Here is a 22,895-nt window from a genome sequence, read left to right as displayed (position 1 = left end):
AACAATGAATATTGACGTTAGATTAATATTTTTTTGCTTAAAATTTACTAAAATGTACTTTAAATTTTGTGTGAAGAAAAAATGTACGCTTTGGAACACTTAAAAATCCAGTACTTTTCCAGGATAACATTGGGTGTGTCTGTTTACAATGAAAGTTGTAACAATTGTTGCTGAAAATCATCTGTAAAAACAAAAGCTCTGCAAAAGAGAGCGGAGAGAGTTTGCAAGTTCTTGCTGGACAAGTTTCTTCTTGCAATCACTTGCAACTCTTCTACTTCTTCTTGTCCTTTCTGTGATTTCAATTTCAGCAAGCAATTTTAAACCCCTGTATTTTGGAAGTCGTGAGCCTAATTGGATAGTTTTTTTTTTTTATTTTTATTTGTGAGTGTTTTATTTCTTTTTAAGGCGGATAATTTCTTCAACAAATAAGCTTATTGTTTGCAGGTTTTTGCAGCGATTACGTTCTTTTACTTTTCACTGATTTTTTGCAAAAGAGAATAAAACTACCTTACTCTCAAAGGGAGAAGCTGCTGACCAATTCTTGCTAGAAAAGTAACCAGACAAAAAACCCATCCATATCTTTGTCGGGCACTATAATAAATGGTAGAATTAAAAAGGTAAAGTCATTTCAAATCACCATCTCTATATTTTATGTAATTTATCTGGTCACTGCTTAGAAAACTGGTTCCCATCTCTGATTTGTGCATGTACAATGAATTGATAGACACATTTTGACAATGAGATGTTGCCAAATTAATAATTTAGAAAAAAATGGTAAACATATGATTGCATGACTTTACCTTCCTAATTCTACATAAATAAACCATTTGCAACGTTATTCAAGCCACACATATTAAATGGGTTATATTATCATACGACCAGCATTTCTAAGAAAGAAAGGCAGAAAATAGCGTCTATATGCCTCTATGTTCTTATACCCTCAGCCATATGGCTACAGAGGGTATATATAATTTGATACGGCAAAACGTGTTTCATCGAAATAACGGTTTTAGACCCTAGTCTCTTTGGACCAAATTCGTTGCAGGACATTTGGAGTCGATCTAGCGATGTCCTTTCGTCCGTCTGTCTGCCTGCCTGGCTGGGGCGCACGATAACTCTCGAAGGGAGTATCCAAACTTGGTACAAGGTAATATTACTGTCAAACTTAGATCGAGTTCGGAGGTGCGCAATATCGGTCCACTCCTTCTGATAGCTATCCCACAAAATGTCAAAATTTTTACAGAAAATTATTTACTGCACAAAAAGCGAAATGATAATCCGACATTGCTCCAACTTTGCAAATCCAAACTTGGTACATCGTAATAGTATTGTCAAACTTAGATCGAGTTCGGAGATAGGCAATATCGGTCCATTCCTTCTGGTACCTCCCCACAGAATGTCAAAATTTTCAAAGAAAATAATTTACTGCACAAAAAGCGAAATGATAATCCGATATTGCTCAAACTTTGCAAATCCTAATATTTGCATCAGTGCTAGGGCGTGTGCGAAAACGGACAATATCCATCTAGTGCCTCCCCCACAAAGGGTCAAATTTTTGAATAATTATAACTCTTATAAAATGCGATTTGAGGGTCCGATTGTCTTCAACTTACACACATCACAATATATTTATTAAACCAAGGTCTGGTGTGAAGATGGAATATATCGATCCACTCCTTCTGGTACTCCACAAAGGGTCAACTTTGAAATTAACGGGAAATTAACATTCGATTCCATTAAAACTTGACACATCTAAATATTTAAATCAACACAAGTTCTCTTATAAAGATAATAGAGATAGGACCATTCCTTCTGCTACCTCATCCACAAAGGGTGAAAGTTTTAAATAACTAAAACGATCATAAATAAGCATTCGGTTCTCTTCAAATTACACACATCCCAATATTTTTATTAATCCAAGGTCTGGTGTGAAGATGGCATGTATCCCACAAAGGGTCAAAATTTGGAATATTCGTGAATCTCATAAAACACGAAATTAATATCCAATTCTATTCAGACTTGGTACATATCAACATTTCCATCAACACAAGCCCTGTTATAAAGATGATAGAGATTGGACCATTCCTTCTGCTACCTCCCCCACAAAGAGAGAACGTTTTAAATAACCAAACTGATCATAAAAATCAAAATAAGCATCCGATTCTCTTGGTATTTCAGATATCCAATTATTTCTACTTAGATCTGCTGTGAACATTGAATATATCGGTCCACTCCTTGTGGTACCTTCCCCACACAGGGCCAACATTTTGAATATCAATGAAGTTCATAAGACGCAAAATTTACATCCGATTCCATTTAGACTTGGTACAAATCAATATTTCCATCAACACAAGATCTGTTACGAAAATGGAAGAGATCGAACCATTTCAGTATTGGCCAACTGCATCGGAACCTCCCCCCAAAAGTTTGAATACTCATAACTCAAAGCTGGGGGTAGATATATTTGGCAAAACCGACTGATACTATTTTACATATTTTAATTATTTTAAAAAATAAAAGTGTTTAAGTGTAGATGTGTAACACCTACACTTTTTCCCACGTGAATTATTTTGTATTTTCGAAACTATTCAAACATCATCACTGATAACTTTTATTGAACTCTATGCCGACAGATTTGATTTGTATTTGCTTTGTTTGTTTTTTTAAACATATTTAGGCGTGGGGGATCCATGCGCACGTTGTCTACACAAATAAACACATTTTTCTGACTGATTATGGAAATGCGTATGCTTAAGAAGTGAATGAATTTCGAGTTACTTTCATGACCTCAATTCGAGAGAAATATAAAAATTATGACTTTTGCTGTAGCCTCATAATCTATCGCAGAGCAGTTTCCTCCTCGATTGTTGTCCAAACGAATCGTCAAGTCGCCACATGTGCAGCATCTTATCAAGGAAGTTTTTTCTTGGATTTATTTATTTTTATTTTGCAACATCTTGTTTATATATTTTGCTCCATATATACTATTATAAGTATTTATGTTGATGTGTAAATAGGAATTAATATTTGCCATGTATATTTTATTGTATTTTCTTAATAAAAAAACATTTATCAATTATTGGCGATACGAAATACTCTGCAAGATAATGAATGCCACCTTACACCAGCTAACACAACAATTGTCGTTATGTTTTTGGGCGATTGTAAAGGCATTTCTCTTAGTTCCTAATTTGAGAATAAGACTTATCTCAGTGAGAAAAGTAAACAAACGACCGAAGAAACAACGCCAAACATAGTAGCGACGCCTATCTTTCTTTAATACATTTAATTCACTAGGTGCTTATCACAATTTCCAACTGATGTGTGCGTGTGTGTGTGTATGTATTATATGTAGTTCGGTTGCTATGTATGTCAGTGTGTTCAAAAATATATTTCAGAGTGTTTTCCTCAACATCAGGGGAGAGTGATACCGCATTTCCAATATAAATAATATTTCTTCTTTATTTTGCCATTTAAAGTCTTGCCATCTCGCCCATGGACGTGTCATAAAAAGTTCGTTACAAATTAAATTCATAAATCCGAGAGAAAAACCAAAAGAAGTGAATGAATGTTGCGAAGAAGACCTTACACGAAATTATGTATTGCGTAAATTAATGACGGTTATGAGAAAGTGTTGTGCAAGGGTCTAAAGTCAAAATTTTATTAACATTAAATTGGAAAAAAAAAAATAAATAAAGAAAAATCTTAAAATCAAAATGATGATATACGTTATTAAGCGTAAGTTCAATGAAATGTTATCTGTCTTCATTTTCAAAAACTCAGTTCAATTAATTCCAATAATCTGATCCAATTAAGAAATATAAGATGTGATTATAACTAATTATTGATGCATTGAAGACAAGACTGGAGCATAAGGTGATATACTATACAAGGGTTCATTGTAATTTCAACACGAGCAGAGACAATTATTAAACAAAAGGAATTGTAAAATATGTCTCAAAATACACGTTTTATTTTTTATAAGTTTTACAGATACGGGCACGTACAGCCTACTTTAAGGTGAAATATTCAAAATGCTTTTTGTTTTAATAACATTATCATAATAATAATAATATGGGGGCTATAAGAAGAAATGGACCTGCATAGACAATTTTCGGTGACAGGCTGTAGTACCAATTAAGAATTTCAAATACGAAATTTGAACCAGTTTTTGTGAATAGTGTAGCTAAAGAAAAAAAGTACCCAATATGAGGAGGAACCGTTATTTGGGGGCTATATGAGGAACTGGACCTGCATAGACAAGTTTCTGTCACAGGCTGTAGGAACTTCAAATACGACATTTGGAACAATTCCTGTGAACACTGTATCTGAAATCATAAAAATACCGAATATGGGGAGGTACAATCATATGTGGGCTATATCTAAACGTGGACCTATATAGCCAATTTTCTGTAACAGACTGTAGTATCCATTACGAACTTTTATTATGAAATTTGAAACATTTCCGGGGAACAATGTAGCTAAAATCATCAAAATACCTAATATAGGGAGTCATATGGGGGCTATATGTAAACGTGGACATATATAGCCCATTTTCAATACCAAAAGTCCTGCCGACAAAATACACATTTAATTAAAATTTTATCAACCTACTTCAATTCGTTCGGAGGCTAGAGTAATTTCCACAGACGGACGGACTCCGCTAAATCGAAATAGAATTTTATGCTGATCAAGAATATATATACGGGGTGAAAAAAGCAACAAGAAGAAATGGTTCGAAAAGTAAAGAAGCGACTTGATCGAAACCCGGTTTTCTCCGAAGAGAAAATATTCGTTGTCCAATAAACAAAATGATCGTGTTTACTTGTCAAAGAGGTCAGCTGAAAATGTGCACATTCGGTTGGCCACCAAAACTCAAGCGCCGGTCATGGAGATAGTGTGGGCCGCCATAACAGCCGATGGTGGCTCTCCGCTCGTATTAATCGACCGTGGCATCAGAATAAATGCCAAATATTATAGCGAAAATATTCTGGAGGGTGTATTAAAGCCTTATGAACGCTAACATTTTGCCTGCAGACCTTGGACATCTCAACACTCATTCAGGACTCAGCACCATCGCACTCAGCAACATCGCACTCAGCACGCGCCACCCAAGAATGGTTACAAAATAAGGTTCCTCGCTCCATTTCCACCACCAAAATCTTCGGATACCTATCCATTGGACTATTGTGTCTGGAGTAATATGGCAAGTGAGGTTGACATTAAACATACCTAAGTGTCGATCATCTCAAGCGCTTCGCCGGGAATGGGCCAAAATACCGCAGAGCAAGCGTGTGACGGTTTCATTGGCCGTTTGAAGGTCATAATTCGTGCAGAAGGTGACCAATGCGAACAATTCTAAACTTATTCTAAAATTTGATACTATTTCCGACATTTTTTGCTTTCATTCAATGAAATTTAAAAAAAGAAATGTATAAATTATGGCGTTTGACTTTGTTGCAGTTTTTTTTATCTCACCCTGTACTTATTTTTGAAAACAAAACTTTTAACATATCAATGTTGCCGAGCGTTGATGCATCTACCATGCAAGATCGGTATAAAATAGACTTAATGTATTTGACTTATACGCAATGGAATTGACATTTGAAATACATAGAGCTGATTGCCAGACCAAATGCCAAAATTCATTGTCCTTACTTAAATCACAATTTTTAGTTAGAAAAGTAGTCTGATTTAGAATAGCTGCACAAACAATAAAAACATGTGACGTATTTTTCTTTGGAAGTTTTTTTTTATTGACATCACATGTTTTTGCCATTTAAAACCTCCTGCGCAAATTGTTAAGAGATTAGTGCAACAATTACAGTGTAGTCACCTAATCCACCTGAGTATCAATATCTAATTTGATGGCAGCATGCATGGAGTCATGTTATTCTCAGCGACCTATGTACCACCTATCATAAGTGATTAGCCATATTTGTTAAACCAAAGTAATTAAAAGGTGTAATCACAGCAAATTGCAAAGAAGGGAAAATGAATTACGAAAGAAATTTAACTAATCGCTCTTACGAACGCAGTCCGGAGGAACTCTCGCTGCGATATAAACGATTAACATGTGTCAAAAGAAGTTAATAAATGTAAATTTGATGGGAGATTGCCAATGCAGAATGTAGGTGAGGTTACATGTATGTGAATACATTTTGATTAGTTAATTAATTATTTTCAATTTAATGTTTGTGGGAAATGTATTTTTCGTACATACAGACATGGGAGCAAATATCGTACAATTTAAACCATGTTTAAAGAGGTTAGGTGATAATTTTTATTCGGTCGCAAGTCTGCCCTAATACATAATGCAATGTTCACTTTTTTCCATTTATTCAATTTTTTTAATGTTTTCTTTTTAATGCTCGTTCTTATAAACATAGAACTGCACTGAGAACCTTAAAACGTTGTTATTAAAAAATATTTATTTATTCTAATATGCGTTTAGATATGATTAGAATGGCATTTTTAATTTTGTTCCGCATCTAAGCGTTTTTTGTTTTTTTTTTTTTATTTGTCTACAAAATGTGTCAAGCTCACTCTAACGTCTGCGGGAAAGAAAAAGCATGCTGCTCGATAAGACGTTCCTTATCAATTTATAATTTTTATATGTCTGACCTATCATACCTTTTTTCCACAAAAAATGAAAGTAAATGTTACGTTTAGACAGGCGATTGTTAAAAAATATAAATGTATGCATACATGTGATACTTCGTTTTGAAATTAAATTAGATTTGTAGGCAAAAAATTGTATTTTTGGGAAAAAAATTGGACAGATGCCTAAGTCATGTTGAAAAATCACATTTTTTTATTTATGTTAGCTTTTCTTTTCTGTCTATCTTCTGAGCTCGGAAATATTAATAAGAAACACTAATCTAATGGTTTATTATGTTATAGTGATTGATATGCCTTTTACAATTCGAATCCGGTTTATGTATTTCAATAAAGATAATACTATTCGCCAAGTTCTTTCAGTTCTTTTGAGATTTATCTATATTTTAGCATTATTTGCGAAGTTACAAAACTCCCAACTACAAGATAGTGTTGCAAATACATGTTCCCTCCTTGTATCTATGCCGACTTCAAAGAATATTTTTTTCCTCAATATTGAAAAAGAAACTAGTGCCGAAGAAGATAACTTTATGTTAATGAACTTCGATAACAATGCAATGACATTGACAAATAGAAAGATCAAAGAAAATGGTTACTTCGTCCAATGATGCCGGAAACGTCAATTTTTTTTTGTTGTTTGGACATAAACCAAATCATAAATATTCTGCAATAAAATGTCCAATTCAATCCGAGCACAATCAATCTTTATACAAACTATTTGTTTGGAAAATAATAAAGTTTAAGGTCATTTGGCACGACATTAACCCATTTACGCAAGATAATTCTGCCCATGGTTACACAAGTCTACGATAATGCAATATGTAATATTAATAATATTATGTCCATGCCCTTGTGTGTATGAAATTGTATGGAAAAGTCTCACACATTTTTTATTTGTGTATATGTAAGTACGTATGTGTGTATTACTCATTCCTGCCTTATCAAATAAAGACTCGAACTATGTTGCCCAATAACAAAATACTATTTTCAAATATTCATGTTTGTTTGTCATACGCCCTCAAAAAAACTATATAAAAATACCATTAGGGAGAGTGGCTCTTTACCACATGTTTGTGTTCTCTCAGTTTTGGCATTGTGTGGAGAGTCCCTTGACCGAATTGTCAATTTCTTGTGGCCATCGACAATCCCCCTAAAAATGTCTACGTTTAATTTTTTGGCTGTTGGTGAGAGCATAAATCTCATTTAGGGGGGCTAGATTCTTGTTCTGTGAAAACATGGCATAAAAAATTGTTTAGCAAAGAAATTCTTTTCACACGTTTACTCAATATTTAATAATAATTATCAACAATTGTACTACATCTTTAAAAAAATCAGTGCAACAGAGCTAAGCAAGGGGACATTTCACGTTGATGGATGTTACTCAGACAATTTTCCTACTAAGAACTATAAAATTATGTGGATAATATGGTGTATTTGACCTAATTTTATCATTATACCCTCAGCCATATGGCTACAGAGGGTATATATTATTTGATACGGTCAAATTGTGCTTAGTCAATTTAACGGTTTTAGACCCTAGGTCTCTTTGAACCAAATTCGTTTCAGGACATTTGGAGTCGATCTAGCTATGTCCGTCCGTCTGTCTGTCTGGCTGACTGGTGCGCACGAAAACTCTTGAAGGGAGTATTCGATTTGATCAAAACTTGGTACATCGTAATATTATTGTCAAACTTAGATCGAGTTCGGAGATGGGCAATGTCGGTCCATATCTTCTGGTACCTCCCCCACAAAATGTCAATATTTTCAAAGAAAATAATTTACTGCACAGAAAGAGAAAGCATAATCTGATTTTGGTCCAATTTTGCATCAGTGCTAGGTCGTGTGCGAAAATGGGCAATATCGGTTCACTCGATCAAGTACCTCCCTCACAAAGGGTCAACATTTTGAATAATTATCACTATTATAAAATGTGACGTACGATTCCGACTGTCTTCAAATTTCACACATCACAATATTTTTATTAACACAAGGTCTGACGTGAAGATGGAATATATCGGTCCACTCCTTCTGGTACCTCCCCCAGAAAGGGTCAAAATTTTGAATATTCATGAAGCTCATAAAACACGAAATTAACATCCGATTCCATTCAGACTTGGCACATCTCAAAATTTCGATCAAAACAAGATCTGTTGTAAAGATGGTAGAGATCGGACCATTCCTTCTGGTACCTCCCCACAATGAATCAAGGTTGTGAATAACCAAAAGATCATAAAAATCCGAAATAAGCATCCGGTTCTATTCAAATTACACACATCACACTGTTTTATCAACCTAAGATGTGCTGTGAAAATGGGATATATCGGTCCACTCCTTCTGGTACCTCCCCCACAAAGGCTCAAAATTTTGAATATTCATGAGGCTCATAAAACACGAAATTAACATCCGATTCCACTCAGACTTGGCACATTTCAATATTTTTATCAACAAAAGATCTGTTATATAGACAGTAGAGATCGGACCATTTCTTCTGGTACCTACCGAACATAGGGTTCAAGATTTTGACAACACAACTCAAACAACACGCTCAAAAAGAGCGAAATAAGCATCCAACTCTCTTCAAATCTCACACATGCAAACATTTTTGTTAACACAAGATCTTTGTGGTACCTCACCGACAAAGGGTCACAATTTTCAATACTTACACCTGACTTCGAATAAAATTGGATATAAATGTTCGATTCCCTTTACATTTTGCACATTCCAATATTTTTATCTATTTTATCTATACGTATGAAAATGGAATAATTCGGTCAGCTTTATCTGTTACCTTAAGCATATTTCCAGATTTTCCAAAAATTTGCACATAGGAAAAATTTGTATAGGAGGAAGTCAATATAGTCCAAATCTGGCATTTTCTAATATTTATATCAGTTTTGGGTCAGATAAGAATTGGTCAACTGCTTCGAAAGGGTCAACAGTTTTAATAATCATAACTCAAGGTTGGGGGTATACATCTGCCGGCAAAACCGACTGATATTATTTTACTTGTTATTCTATCAAACTAGTATCAAATTCAGTGATAATCTCTGACAACGATTTATTTGAAGCATTTATATTATGTCCGATTAGAAAACAATGCATTTTTTGCCATGTCAATTTGCATGTTGTACAAATAAAAGTTATGTGATTTTAATCATTGCAAACTGAACTGGCCCTTAAGTCGGAAGCTTATTATGTGCATTAATTTCAATATGAACTCTAATCTGATTATAAATTTAAGCAAAATTTAAACATGGCTTAAATGTTTCAGTATTAATACGATCGTTTTCATTGACTTGCATACCAATAGCTTTCGGTAAATATATCATCCTACGGCTTCACTTAGGTATATTATCAATATAGCTTCATAACAAACTTTCCTTCATCCAGAAAAATCCAAAATTCAAAACACGAAACTTGTTTTGAATCAATCCAACGGATTCTTCCATTCTTTTATTCATTTTTTGATTGATGATTGAATCTGTTTATTTCTCTGCAGCACTCAATAATTATACACACATTTAACATATTTTTTTTAAACAAAAACTAAGAGAATTAAAAAACAATATAAAAATACTATTTGAATATTAATGGAGATATATTTCACAATTTCTTAGATCTTTTCCATATTATTTTCAATAATATATATATAGATTTGAAAGTGAAACCCCGTTCAAAATAAAAAACTAGTAGGCACAATATTTGTCATCCGATATCGATTGGTTGTTTGTTTATTTTGCAAGTCAATGAACTTCTGTGCAACTTCGGGGAGGGCACGGCATTGATTTGATTGGACCACCACGACTAGAGGAAAAAGAACAATGCTAAATATGGGTATTTCCATAGATATTGAAACAAAATGTATAGGAAGTTTGGATTTACGGAAATAACACAAACACATACACAAAACAAATGTTGTCAATACAATTTATGGTTTTCCAAAGATTATTTGGCTATTTTTTTTTTACATTTTAAAACGTGTTCTCAGCTTTTGTTTATATTTCTTGATTATTTAGCCATTTCTTTCATAATATGCATATGTATTGGTTCATTAACAATTTTGTTTTCTTTCAATGTTGGCAAAAATTATGTTCTTCACAAATCGCAAATCGTTGCTAATTTCTGTCAACAACTGGCCATATCTTGAGGATTGGCTTTTTTGGAAACTGGGAGAATTTTAGAATGTGTGAATTAACCGCCATATATATGTGACTAATAGATATGCTAAATGTTCAATATTTTCGGTTAAATAACGTAAACATAAAATCAAATGTATCTATGCACGTGTTTGTTAATTTAGAATGGGAACACATGGGTACTATACAGATCCGATAAGAGTCTATGAATAATCGTCTTTGTTTATCGCTAATTTCTTACACAGGGTTTTTTCTATTAACTTTGGAATTACCAATGGGTATGTCATGCGATTTCAATGAAATTCACTTTTGTTACTTCAATGTTAATATTAATAGTCGTTTTGCTGCCATATTTAGGAGAATTTTAAATATGGAGTTAGTTTTTCTCCCCTTAACATTCCAATGTAGAGTATCTGTTATAAACTTATATGAAAAATAACAAGTAAAATAGCATCAGTCGCTTTAGCCCATACATTTATACCCCCAGCATTGAGTTATGATTATTCAAACTGTTAACTCTTTATGGGGGAAGTTCCGAAGTAGTTGGCCAATATTGACACATTCGTATCTGACCCAAGAAAATAATATAAAATTCCAGATTTGGACTATATCGACTACTTCCTATACTTTATATCAGATATGTGCAAATTTTTGGAAAATGTGGAAACATGCATGAGGTAACAGATATAGCGGACCGAAGAATTCCATTTCATAATTCATCTAATACAGCTAAAAAATATTGTTATTTGCAAAATTTGAAGGAAATCAAACATTTATATCCAATTTTTTGCGAAATCATAAGTTTCGATAAAATACATATTCATATCAGATTTCTGGTAAAGAGAAATATTTAGATATAGGAAGTTGTACAGAATCGCCGACCTGTTTCGCAAGTTATGACAGCAATTGTGACCAGAAGGGGTTGGCAGATATATATCATCTTCACAACAGATTTTTTGTTAGCAAAAATGTTTGTGTGTGTGAAATTTGAAGAAAGTTGGATGCGTTTTGTTTTTTAAAAATCTCGAACTCTATGTTGAGGAGGTACAGGAGAAATGTTCCGATCTGTACCATCTTTATAACAGATCTTGAGATGTACCAAGTCTAAATGGATTCGGATGTTAATTTCGCGTTTTATGGGCTTCATGGATATTCAAAATATTTACCCTTTGTGGGGGAGGTACCACAAGGAGTGGACCGATATATTCCATCTTCACACCAGACCTTGGCATATGTAAAATATTGTGATGTGTGTAATTTGAAGAGAACCGTATGCTTGTTTCGGATTTTATGATCGTTTTGGTTATCCAAAACTTTGACCCTTTGTGTGGGAGGTGCCAGAAGAAATGGTCCGATCTGTTCCGATCTTGTGTTGATGGAAATATTGAGGTGTACCAAGTCTGAATGGAAGCGGATGTTAAATTCGCGTTTTATGAGCTTCATTGGTATTCAAAATTATGACCCTTTGCGGGGGAGATACCATAAAGAGTGGACCGATATATTCCATTTTCACATGTGTGTTATTAAAAGACAATTAGGCCTTTATATCACATTTTATAAAAATTACAATTATTCAAAATGTTGACCCTTTGTGGTGAATGTACTTGATGGAGTGGTTCGATGTTATCCATTTTCGTACCTGATCTTGCACTGATGCAATTATTAGGATTTTCAAAGTTAGAGCAAAATAGGATTATCACTTCTCTTTCTGTGGAGTAAACTATTTTCTTTGAAAATGTTGACATTTTTCCCATCTCCGAACTCGATAGAAGTTTGATAATAATATTACGACGTACTAAGTTTGGACCAAATCGCATACCCCCTTTGAGAGTTATCGTGCACACCATCCACACAGACAGACAGACGGACGGAAGAACAACGTCAGATCGACTACAAATATCCTGAAACGGATTTAGTCCAAAGAGACTTATAGTCTAAAATCGTTATTCCAATGAGGCACGTTTTATCCGTATTAAATGATATATACTCTATCTAGTCATATGGATGAACAGAATCTTATTTAAGCTAAATCAACCAAATTTTGGCGTCTTTTTTTTTGTGCCAATTTCTCGTTGCATACGTGATCTTTCAATAGGCATCTCCTATTTTCCTTCTTTCTTTTGTCTAATATTTTAACGTTTTTTTTTTGTATTCCTTCAAATTTATTTTGTCACTTTTGCTCTTTCAATTACTTTTACTTATGCATGTCGACCTTGTTGCTCGCAATTGAATTATTTGCTGATAATTTTTTGAGTTCCAATCGTTTATGGTGCGATTTTTTGCATATATGCCGGCAAATTTTGTGCATTCAATTTTTCATATGTATTTTCAGATAAGTTTTGAACGAGCAGCTATTTTAGGAATTTAGAAATTTATAGATGGGGATTGTAGATAACTTTTTCTATGGGAAGGGTGATTAACGCAAAGCTATTTTTTTTTTTTTTTGGTATTTTTAAATGAAATAATAAAAGTGTTGTTTTTTTAATATTCAAACTTTATTCCAGCAAAGGTGAGTGTTTTATTGATATTCCTCTCACGTGACATTTAAATGCGTTAAACACTCATCCGACTCTGCATAACAGCCTCATAACATTCATTTCTTTTGATATCCCGATTGGTATCTTTATGTTCTCTAAGTTTTTTTTTCAACTATTTTGTTTGCGTTTCTCATAAATTTTATTCTTCCTGTTCTTATGCAAAATGTACAATTTACCTTTTTGTTAAATTTAGAAACGTGTAAAGCCCCCTCTCAAACACCAATAAGCCCAGTTAACACAATCATCAACATTTGTTCACAAGAGATTGAGAATTAAAAAAAACTAACTGTTATACGAATTGTGAGTAAGCATTTTGTTCCCACAAATATTTGAATTTTCACTGAAAAAAGTGTGAAAATAACACCAGTTTGTGTGAAGAAAGTACATCAAATAAATGATAAGGGAAATAGATATTGAAAAGTCATTGTTGGTGACATGTAACGGCAGATATTGTGGGGATGTTACTAATGAATGAATTTGATTTTGAGTGGGAATGCATTGTTATTTTATTTCGAAAATGACCCAAGTTAATAAATTTCATTGTAATTTTCTTGCGAATTAATTCCAATAAAATAAAAAACAATATTTAAAGTAAATTCAATAAATATTGATATGTCAACATTTTTAAAATATTTTTCAAAAATGAGTAGATTTTTATAAGTATGCTTATACGACATTAATTGGAGGAAGTTGTGATATGCATTTTTCATTTTTTTAAACAAATGTGAATATTTTTCATTCAAAAATCTCAATTTTACAATTGGTTTGAAAGTTCATTGTCCCAGCAGCTTCGTCTATGTGACTACCTAAATTCTTCTACCATGGGTGCAACTATGGCACAATCAAAAAAGTCGTTTATGTATGAAGGAAATAGGAGAAATGCAACTCTGAAGTAAAGTCTTATTAGGTCTGACTGGCTGCTCTAAAAGTTGGAACAATTGTTTTAAATTGTTACTTCTGCAAAAGAGAGCGATTAGAGAGAGAAAATTTGACAGTTCATTTCCTGAGAGTTTGCAAATTCTTACCGCACTAATTTTTTCCTGCAATCACATGTAACTCTTCTACTTCCCTTTTCAGCATATGTCCGACAAATTTGGAATCATTTTTACACCCTACACCACATAGTGGTAAAGGTATTATGTCTTTGTGCATTTTATTTTTTTTTTTTTTGTAACATGGAAAAGAAGCAAGATAGACCCATAGTTACTTTTGAGGATCTTCATAAAATCACTTTCTGAGTCGATCTATGCGTTATCCGTCTACAGGTTTCGTTTTTTATCCGATTTAAATGAAATTTCCCAAACAATATTTGTTTGGCCCAAGGACAAGCCCTATTGAAATTGATAAGAATCGGTCCAAATTAAGATATAGCTCGCCTATATATCTTCAACCGATTTCGGGTTTATTGTTTACCAAATGTCCAATATCAGCCCAAATTACCTGAATTTTGGCACCTGACCGAATTCAGTCTAAAAGCAAGTACATCAAATTTGGTGAAAATCGGTTCAGATATAGCTATACCTCAAATAGAATGATATTTGGTACCTGATATCAGTTACAGTACAGAAATACCTCTGTCCAATTTTATCAAGATCGGATCAGATTTGGATTTAGCTCCCATATATATTTTTATCCGATATCAGCTTTATTGTGCACCAAATGGCTAATATCAACCCAAATGAACTGATCTTGGCAATTCCGACTGAATTCATCACGGAAATAAGTACTTTAAATTTGGTGAAAATCGGTTCAGATATAGCTATAACTCCCATATATATGTTTGATTCGATTTGAGGTTTTAAGACCTTCACATGCCTAACATGCACTCCACAATAATGATCTTTTGTACCGGATATTAGATACAGCTTAGAAATAAGTGCTTTAAATTTTTGTCAATATCGGTTCAGACTTGGATAAAGCTACCACATATATCTTTATCCGATTTTAGCGTATCATATTTCCATCATATTTCCTTACTGGTTATCTTTGGAGTTTGCAAGTCGAATTGTGTTTTTGCAAAATCGGAAATTCCTACTTTTGGTTAATTTTCTTCTTTAATTAAAAAACAACAGTTTTGCGGACAAATTGATTTGTTGTGACAAGTCAGCTGATTGCTTGCGAGTTTCTTCAAGGATTTGGTCTATTGATTTCTCCCAGTTCTCTTGCAACAGAGAATAAAGCTATCTTACTCTCTCATTGTATTAAATAGACTTTGATATCATTCAACAGTTCATTTAGATTTATTTTTAAATGTTTCACAAATTTTTTAATTGAATAATAAAAAATAATAAAAAAAAGTAATAATGAATAGAATGTTGAATATTTCCCACAAGATAGAATTAAAAATATACATAAAATATTGTTGTTTCCCAAAATTGTAAGATCGATTACCCATTGACGTCGAAAATTTGTATTTTTGTTAAACTGATTTTAAAATAATTTCAAATGGGTTTTTTCGTTATTGTGGCGAATTACTGAGTTATTCAAGATATCAAGAGACTACTGTGTAGGCAATGACTATTTATATTTGATTTGAGCTTTGGTCCAAAGCCAATGTTTGCAATGCACAGACCCCCAGAAATACAAGACAAAGCTATGAATGGACTGACTAATGCGTCGAATAAATTAACTGCAGGAAAACTGGTTATTTACCTCTAGCCATCGGCAGTGTTCGTTCTAGGTGTTTTCTAACACAAATTAGCCAATGCTGAGTGGATTTTGGTCAAACTAAGCGTTGTTTTTTGTGAAACCTCGAAAATTGCCCGCAGCAGCACAGCACAGCTGATTTCTAGAAATTTCTTCTACACGTGATGAAGGACATTTACTTTCAGAAATGTGAATAAAACGTTTCGGTTTTTTGTGTGAGTGTGCGTGTGTGTGCCAAGCCAGCACGAGTACGACTTGCGACTTGTTTTTATCCAAATACTCGTGAGAATTAAAGAATAAGATAAATGGTGTTTTGTCATCGACCGATTAATTCGAAAATTGTGAGTTTTGTTTGTTGCTTGTGAGGCAAACAATTTCAGTAACGAACATTTTTGCTGAATAATGCCGGCATGGCAAAAAAATTGAAGTAAACAAATTTTTAAAACAGGTTAATTATTATTTATTGGATGGAGAGACAATTAATGGGGTTTTCGGCATTTTTTTTCGGGGTGTAAGTAGGAGATGTATTTTTATACAACAGAACACACGAAATGTATTCTTGATCTTATGAAATACGTATTATCGTATAATTTATGGAATATTGTGTATTCCCAAATTTATACGCAAATTGTTATTTACAGAAACACACACACATGCACATACATTTTAGGAAACCCATTTGCGTGTCTATTTTAAGAATACCCTTGAAGTTATTGTTAGGTTATTTGAATCTCGTATTATATAGCCATATATACAAATATATTATTTGTTTAGACATTTGTTACAACCCCTGAAGTGTGAAATAATTTGTTTTATTTAAATATTAAAAAAATTAGCAATTAAAATAAAAACTCAATTTAAAATTGCGGTCAACTCCCTTATACCAATACAAATTAAAATTAACAAGTTCAAATTAATAAAGTAATTTGTTTTAAATATTAAACTATAGTTCCATTTACAGGATGAGATGAAAAAACTGTAACCAACTTCAGACTTCAGTCATTTCTAAGCCACTGGTCCGACAGCTGTTAAAATTACTCCAGTGATAGCTCATTATATTGTTTACAAGCGAACAAAGGCATTTTGGTGAGAATTTTCCAGAAAAAAGTTATCCGTGAAGAAATTCAAGCGTGATAGTGGGATTTCTTTAAATTTGTCTGGAAAGCCACAAGTGGCTATCGTTAGAGCACTCCAGCATTTAAATGTGAATAATGTGTGGTAGCATAGCCCGACGTCAAGGAAGTGGACGGAAGAAAACAGCAACATCTGCAGAAATGGTTCGAAAAGTAATAAAAAGCGACTTGATCGAAACCCGCGTCGCAGTGGCGGAAAAAGGGCTCGTGAGCTGAACATATCGCAATATTCCATTCTGCAAATATTGAAAAACAAGCTCGGGGTAAAGCCAATGGTATTCCAAAAAGTGCAAGAACTTACACCGCAACAGAAAGAAAATAGACTCAAAAGGGGTAAAGAGTTGCTTCGCTTGGCTGAAAGTGGTGAACTGCCGAATTTGGTTTTCTTCGATGAGAAAACATTCGTTGTCCAGCAGTTTGTAAACAAACAAAATGATCGTGTTTACTTGCCAAAGAGGTCAGAGGTCGGTTGGCCACCAGAACTTAAGCGACGGCCATGGTGCTGGTGTGGGTCGCCATAACAGACGATGGCCGCTCTCCGCTGGTATTAATCGACCCTGGCATTAGAATAAATGCCGAATATTATCGCGAAAATATTGTGGAGGGTGTATTAAAGCCTTGGGCTTGCAAACATTTAGGCCGCAGAACTTGGACATTCTAACAGGACTCAGCAAGCGCCGCCCAAGAATTGTTACAAAATGAGGTTCCTCGCTTCATTTCCAGCGCAAAATGGCCACCAAAATTTCTGGATACCAATCCGTTGGACTATTGTGTCTGGAATATTTTGGAAAGCAAGATTCGCACTAAAAATACCAAAGTGTCGATCACCTCAAGCAAGCGCTTCGCCGGGAATGGGCCAAAATATCGCAGAGAAACTTTAGGGTAGCATGTGGCGGTTTCATTGGCCGTTTGAAGACCATAATTCGTGCCAAAGGTGACCAATTCGAACAAATATAAACTTATTCTAAAATTTGATGCTATTGCCGAGATTTTTTGATTTCATCAAAAAAAAAAAAAAAATTAAAAAAAAAAATGTAAAAATTATGGCGTTTTACTTTGTTGCAGTTTTTTTATCTCACCCTGTATATTTATATTTTATAAAAGTAGATTTTAATTCAGCTATTGTAGCGGGTCTGTTTTTTACTGTTGGCAAAGTGAATAATATTTCTTGATTGATACAGAAAATGAAAAGAGGCACAATAGTTTTACGACATTTATTTAAGTTTTAAATAAATTTGAAAATAGCATTTTTAACCTGAATGAGGTTCAGAGCTTGAAGAATGTTTGTGAAACCGTTCAATATTTCTAAAAATGTAAAATAATAGGGGAAAACATGTTGGATGGAAATTTTTGTGTATTTCAATATCTGCATTGCTATAAAATAAAGCAATGCGGTTTATCTCAAGGCCTTCGTACACTAGTAGATCATAACTAGTAGATCATAAACGTATAAGCAACTTAAATTTGCAAAAACCGTTTAAAAACCTACATTTTTTGAAGGGAGGGTGTGAGGGACATTGAATGGGAAAATAATGAACCCAAATAGTCCACTACGCTTTATTTTTAATGGCAACCAACGTTTTGTTACTAAATCATAGGTGTAAATTCTTTGCCAGTAATCTTATCGTGAATATATTATTGAGATAACTTTCATCAATACCTGGAAATGCTATGTCAGCGAATGGGATCGAATTATTTTCTATATTGCCGAAGTTTGTTTTAAATAAAACAAACCTCACCTCTAGATGTCATTGTTAAGAGGAGGAACTATAGTAAATGTTAATTGCGTATTTAAGGGTATAATTGAATTGCAGGTGTTCAAAATTATTTGCCGATATCGGGTTAACTCTTTGATAATATTTAATATTATTACTATGCTATGCAAATGTTATAATTTAATACATATTATATTTTATACAGTGCTATATTTTTGGTTTAACAAGTAAAAAAGCAGTAAGTTCGGCCGGGCCGAACTTTGAATTCCCTCCTCCATGTGGAAAAAATTTGACAATTTTCCAAAAATAAATAATTAAATAAATTAACATCCGCTAAGATGTTAAAATCTTAAGAATACCGAATATAGCCGTTATATTGGGGTCTATACAAAGACCAGAGCCTGCATAGGCCAATTTTGTCATAAACCATGACAACATTCAAATACGAAACTTAAAAAAATCCGGTGAATAATGTAGCTAAAATCATCAAAATAACGATTATAGGGAGGTACTGAAAAATCTGGACTTATATGAATGCCTGAACCTGTATAGAAAATTTTCTGTCATAGACTGTAGTTCCTATTACAAACTCTAAATATAAAATTTGAAACAACTTCGGTGAATTGTTTCGCAAAAATCATCAAAATACCGAATATTGGGATGTACCGTTATATGGAGGCTATACGAAGGCGTGGGCTTGCGTACGCAATTTTATGTCATAGGCTATAGTATCCATTACGAATTCTAGGTACGAAATTTGAAACAACTCCGTTTAAAAATGTACCTAAAATCGTCAAAATATTGTATTTCGGGGGCACCGTAGTATGGGGGCTTCACGACATCGTGAACCTATATCAATAATTCTCTTCCAGAGGGTAAAGTACTTAGAAAAAGCTCGTTGAGTGGATTTTCGGACAATTCTATTGACAAATGTGGCTAAAATCATCAAAATACCAAATTTCGCGAGGCGCCGTTGTATGGGGGATATACAATATCGGGGGACACCGATAGAGCTCATCTTCGAATTTCATCTGCCTGCAGACAAAAAACATTGTATGATTTCTTACCCATAATAGTTTTGAATATTTTTTGAGAGAAGTTAATCTAACAACTGAGTACCAGAAATGTGAAGTTACAGCTAATTCGCTTGAAAAATCTGATCAAAAGCTTCAAAATGCTGAAAATCTGAAGTTACCGATTTATGGGGAGTTTAAAAAAAGTTTTTTTTTTTGCCGAAGTTAAACTAGCTAAGTTTCGTAAAGGAAACCTCAGCATAGGTCCTATCCCATGTTTTTTTATATTTTTTGAAATTATAGCATAGCATATCCAATGCCGTTAAAAGCTTACATACAGGTTGAGATAAAAAACTGCAACAAAGTCAAACGCCATAATTTTTACATTTTTTTTTTTAATTTTATTGAATGAAAGCAAAAAATGTCGGAATGTTCGAATTGGTCACCTTTGTCACACGCTGCCCGCGGCATTTTGGCCCATTCCCGGCGAAGCGCTTGCTTGAGGTGATCGACACTTTGGTATTTTTTAGTGCCAACCTTGCTTTCAAAAATACTACAGACACAATAGTCCAACGGATAGGTATCCGGAGATTTTGGTGGCCATTGTGCGTTGGAAATGAAGCTAGGAACCTCATTTTGTAACCATTCTTGAGTGGCGCGTGCTGAGTCGTGTTGGTATGTCCAAGGTCTACGGCCACACTGTTTGCGTGCCCAAGGCTTCAATATACACTTCAGATTATTTTCGCGATAATATTCGGCATTTATTATGATGACACGGTCGATTAATAGGAGCGGGGAGAGACCATCGGCTGTTATGGCAGCTCACACAATCACCATGGCCGGCGCTTGAGTTCTGGGGGCCAACAGAAGGTGCAAATTTTCAGCTGACCTCTTTGGCAAGTAAACACGATCAGTTTGTTTGTTTACAAACTGCTCGACAACGAAGAAAACCAAATTCGGCTGTAATAAATCGAAGCAATCTTTAACTCTTTTGAGTCTATTTTCTTTCTGTTGCGGTGTAAGTTCTTGCACTTTTTGGAGCTCATTTTTCAATATTTGCCAAATGGAATATGGCGATATGTTTAGCTCACGAGCCATTTTTCGGCCACTGCGATGCGGGTTTCGATCAAGTCGCTTCTTTGCTTTTCGAACCATTTCTGCTGATGTTGCTGTGTTCTTCCGCCCACTTCCTTGACGTCGGGTAACGAGCGATGGTACAAGACACAAACGATTTATTCACATTTAAATGCTGGAATGCTCTACCGATAGCCACTTCTGGTTTTCCAGCCAAATATAAAGAAATCACACTATCACGCTTGAATTTCATCACGAATAACTTTTTTTTTCTGGAAAATTCTGATAAAAATACTTTTGTGCGCTTGTAAACAATATAATGAGCTGTCACTAGAATAGTTTTAACTCCTTTCGGACGAGCGGCTTAGAAATGACAGCAGTCTAAAGTTGGTTGCAGTTTTTTCCTCTCACCCTGTATATGTAAAATCCATTGAAAAGCCTTTGTTATTAATTTGAATTTGTTATTATGTGTGTACTTCTTTTTATAAATAAAAAAATCAATGAATACCCAGTCGACAAAAAAATAAAAGATAAATGATCTTTATTTTTCTTCCTTCACACTTGGATGCCATCACTTTGTAATTTTGGGACAAAGAAAATCCAAATATAGGAGAAATGAAAAATAGGAATACAAAAATGATCTTTTCTTTTCAATGGCCAAAAGAAGTAAAATAAAATAAAACAACTTTAGGAACATTTTTCTGGCCTTAATAAATTATGAAATATTGGGAAAACAAAAGTCTTTTTGATTTATACGCCCTGTACCAGTGCATTATTATAAAGCCTTCTACAAAAACCGCCAATAATTTAAATCCTGCTTTAAAATGATGTGTTACGTAAGTGGCTCATATAAATCATTAGGATATTCTAAAAGTGTGACCGGAATTTTTTCAGACAAATTTTCATGTTTAAAATTTAAATACACAATTCTACGCTAAAGTTTCAATTCAGCAGGAAACGGAATGAGTCAAGAAATAAAGGCACACATTACAATTATATTTAAGAGAATATAAAATATAATTAAGGTTACATTTGCGATTTTTAATTTAAAATAAAAACAGATAAAAATAAATAAACTCAAATCAAATTTTTTGGGGGGTCAAATTTCTCGAATGTAATCAAAACAGACATTATTTTAATTTTAAATTGCTAACTTTTTCGAAAAACCAAAAAAGAAAAAAACGCAAATGACGCAAATCTCAAAATGGCCAATCAAAAATTGTATTGAGAGTGACATATATCTTCTTTTTATATAAAAAAAAAACATATTCAACGAGAGCAAACACAAAAAATGCAGGTTCATATCTGCATTATTCTAATATGTTTTTGTTTTATAAGAAAACCGGAATTTATTTGTTTTTCAGATAAATTCGGTGGCATCATTATTATTTGTGATGAGTGCATATAAATTAATAAAAATGTATTGGTATTTTTCCATTGGGAAATAAAAATCATTTCCTTTGTAAAAAAAATAACGTAAATAAATATGATATTTAAAGAAATGTTTATTCCATTGACGTAGTTTCAACATTTTTTTTCATTCTACTTGGGGAAATGGTTTTGTTTTTTGATCCCAAAAATCAGAGCAGGTGTTTGATTTTGAAAATTGCAATCTTATGTTAATTCAAATTTACCTTTTTAAAATTTGCAGTGGTTAAAAATTCATTAAAAATGGGTAAGGAGGGAAAAAGGTTTATGAAAATTCCAGGAATATGGAAAATTAAAACCGGATTCTGACTCTGATAAATAGGATTTCGGAGACACTTTGCAAAAAATCATAACTATTAGAGGCACAATCCCTTTTTTTGAACAAATGCACTGAATTTTCGGAATCCTTTAAATCATTATGAGAGCCATAGTCGGATATTATTAAAAAATATTTTTTCAAGGACTCATACCATCCAAGGATAATATTAGATTGAAAAAAAATCATTATAAAGTTACCCTGTAAACACGTCCACAATTTAAAGATCAGCTTTTCAAGATCCACACAATTGAATATTCCTGTAGGATCAAAGGTGCA

At 33.5% G+C, this 22,895-nt stretch overlaps 1 protein-coding gene across 1 annotated transcript in view; it reads left to right on the top strand.

Moving 5' to 3' along the window:
* The first annotated feature begins 3,489 nt into the window (after window positions 1-3,489).
* Window positions 3,490-22,895, top strand: part of LOC101888357 (scavenger receptor class B member 1) — a 76,879-nt gene continuing 57,473 nt past the window's right edge. Inside the window, exon 1 of the mRNA XM_011293801.3 lies at window positions 3,490-3,738. Coding sequence (XP_011292103.2) covers window positions 3,717-3,738 — 22 coding nt within the window. The 5' untranslated portion in view covers window positions 3,490-3,716. The remainder of the gene's footprint in view (window positions 3,739-22,895) is intronic.

The sequence above is a fragment of the Musca domestica genome, unplaced genomic scaffold (assembly GCF_030504385.1).
Source record: "Musca domestica strain aabys unplaced genomic scaffold, Musca_domestica.polishedcontigs.V.1.1 32, whole genome shotgun sequence".
Lineage (NCBI taxonomy): Eukaryota > Metazoa > Arthropoda > Insecta > Diptera > Muscidae > Musca > Musca domestica.
The sequence above is the reverse complement of the archived record's forward strand: the minus strand, read 5'-3'. Positions and strand labels throughout refer to the sequence as shown.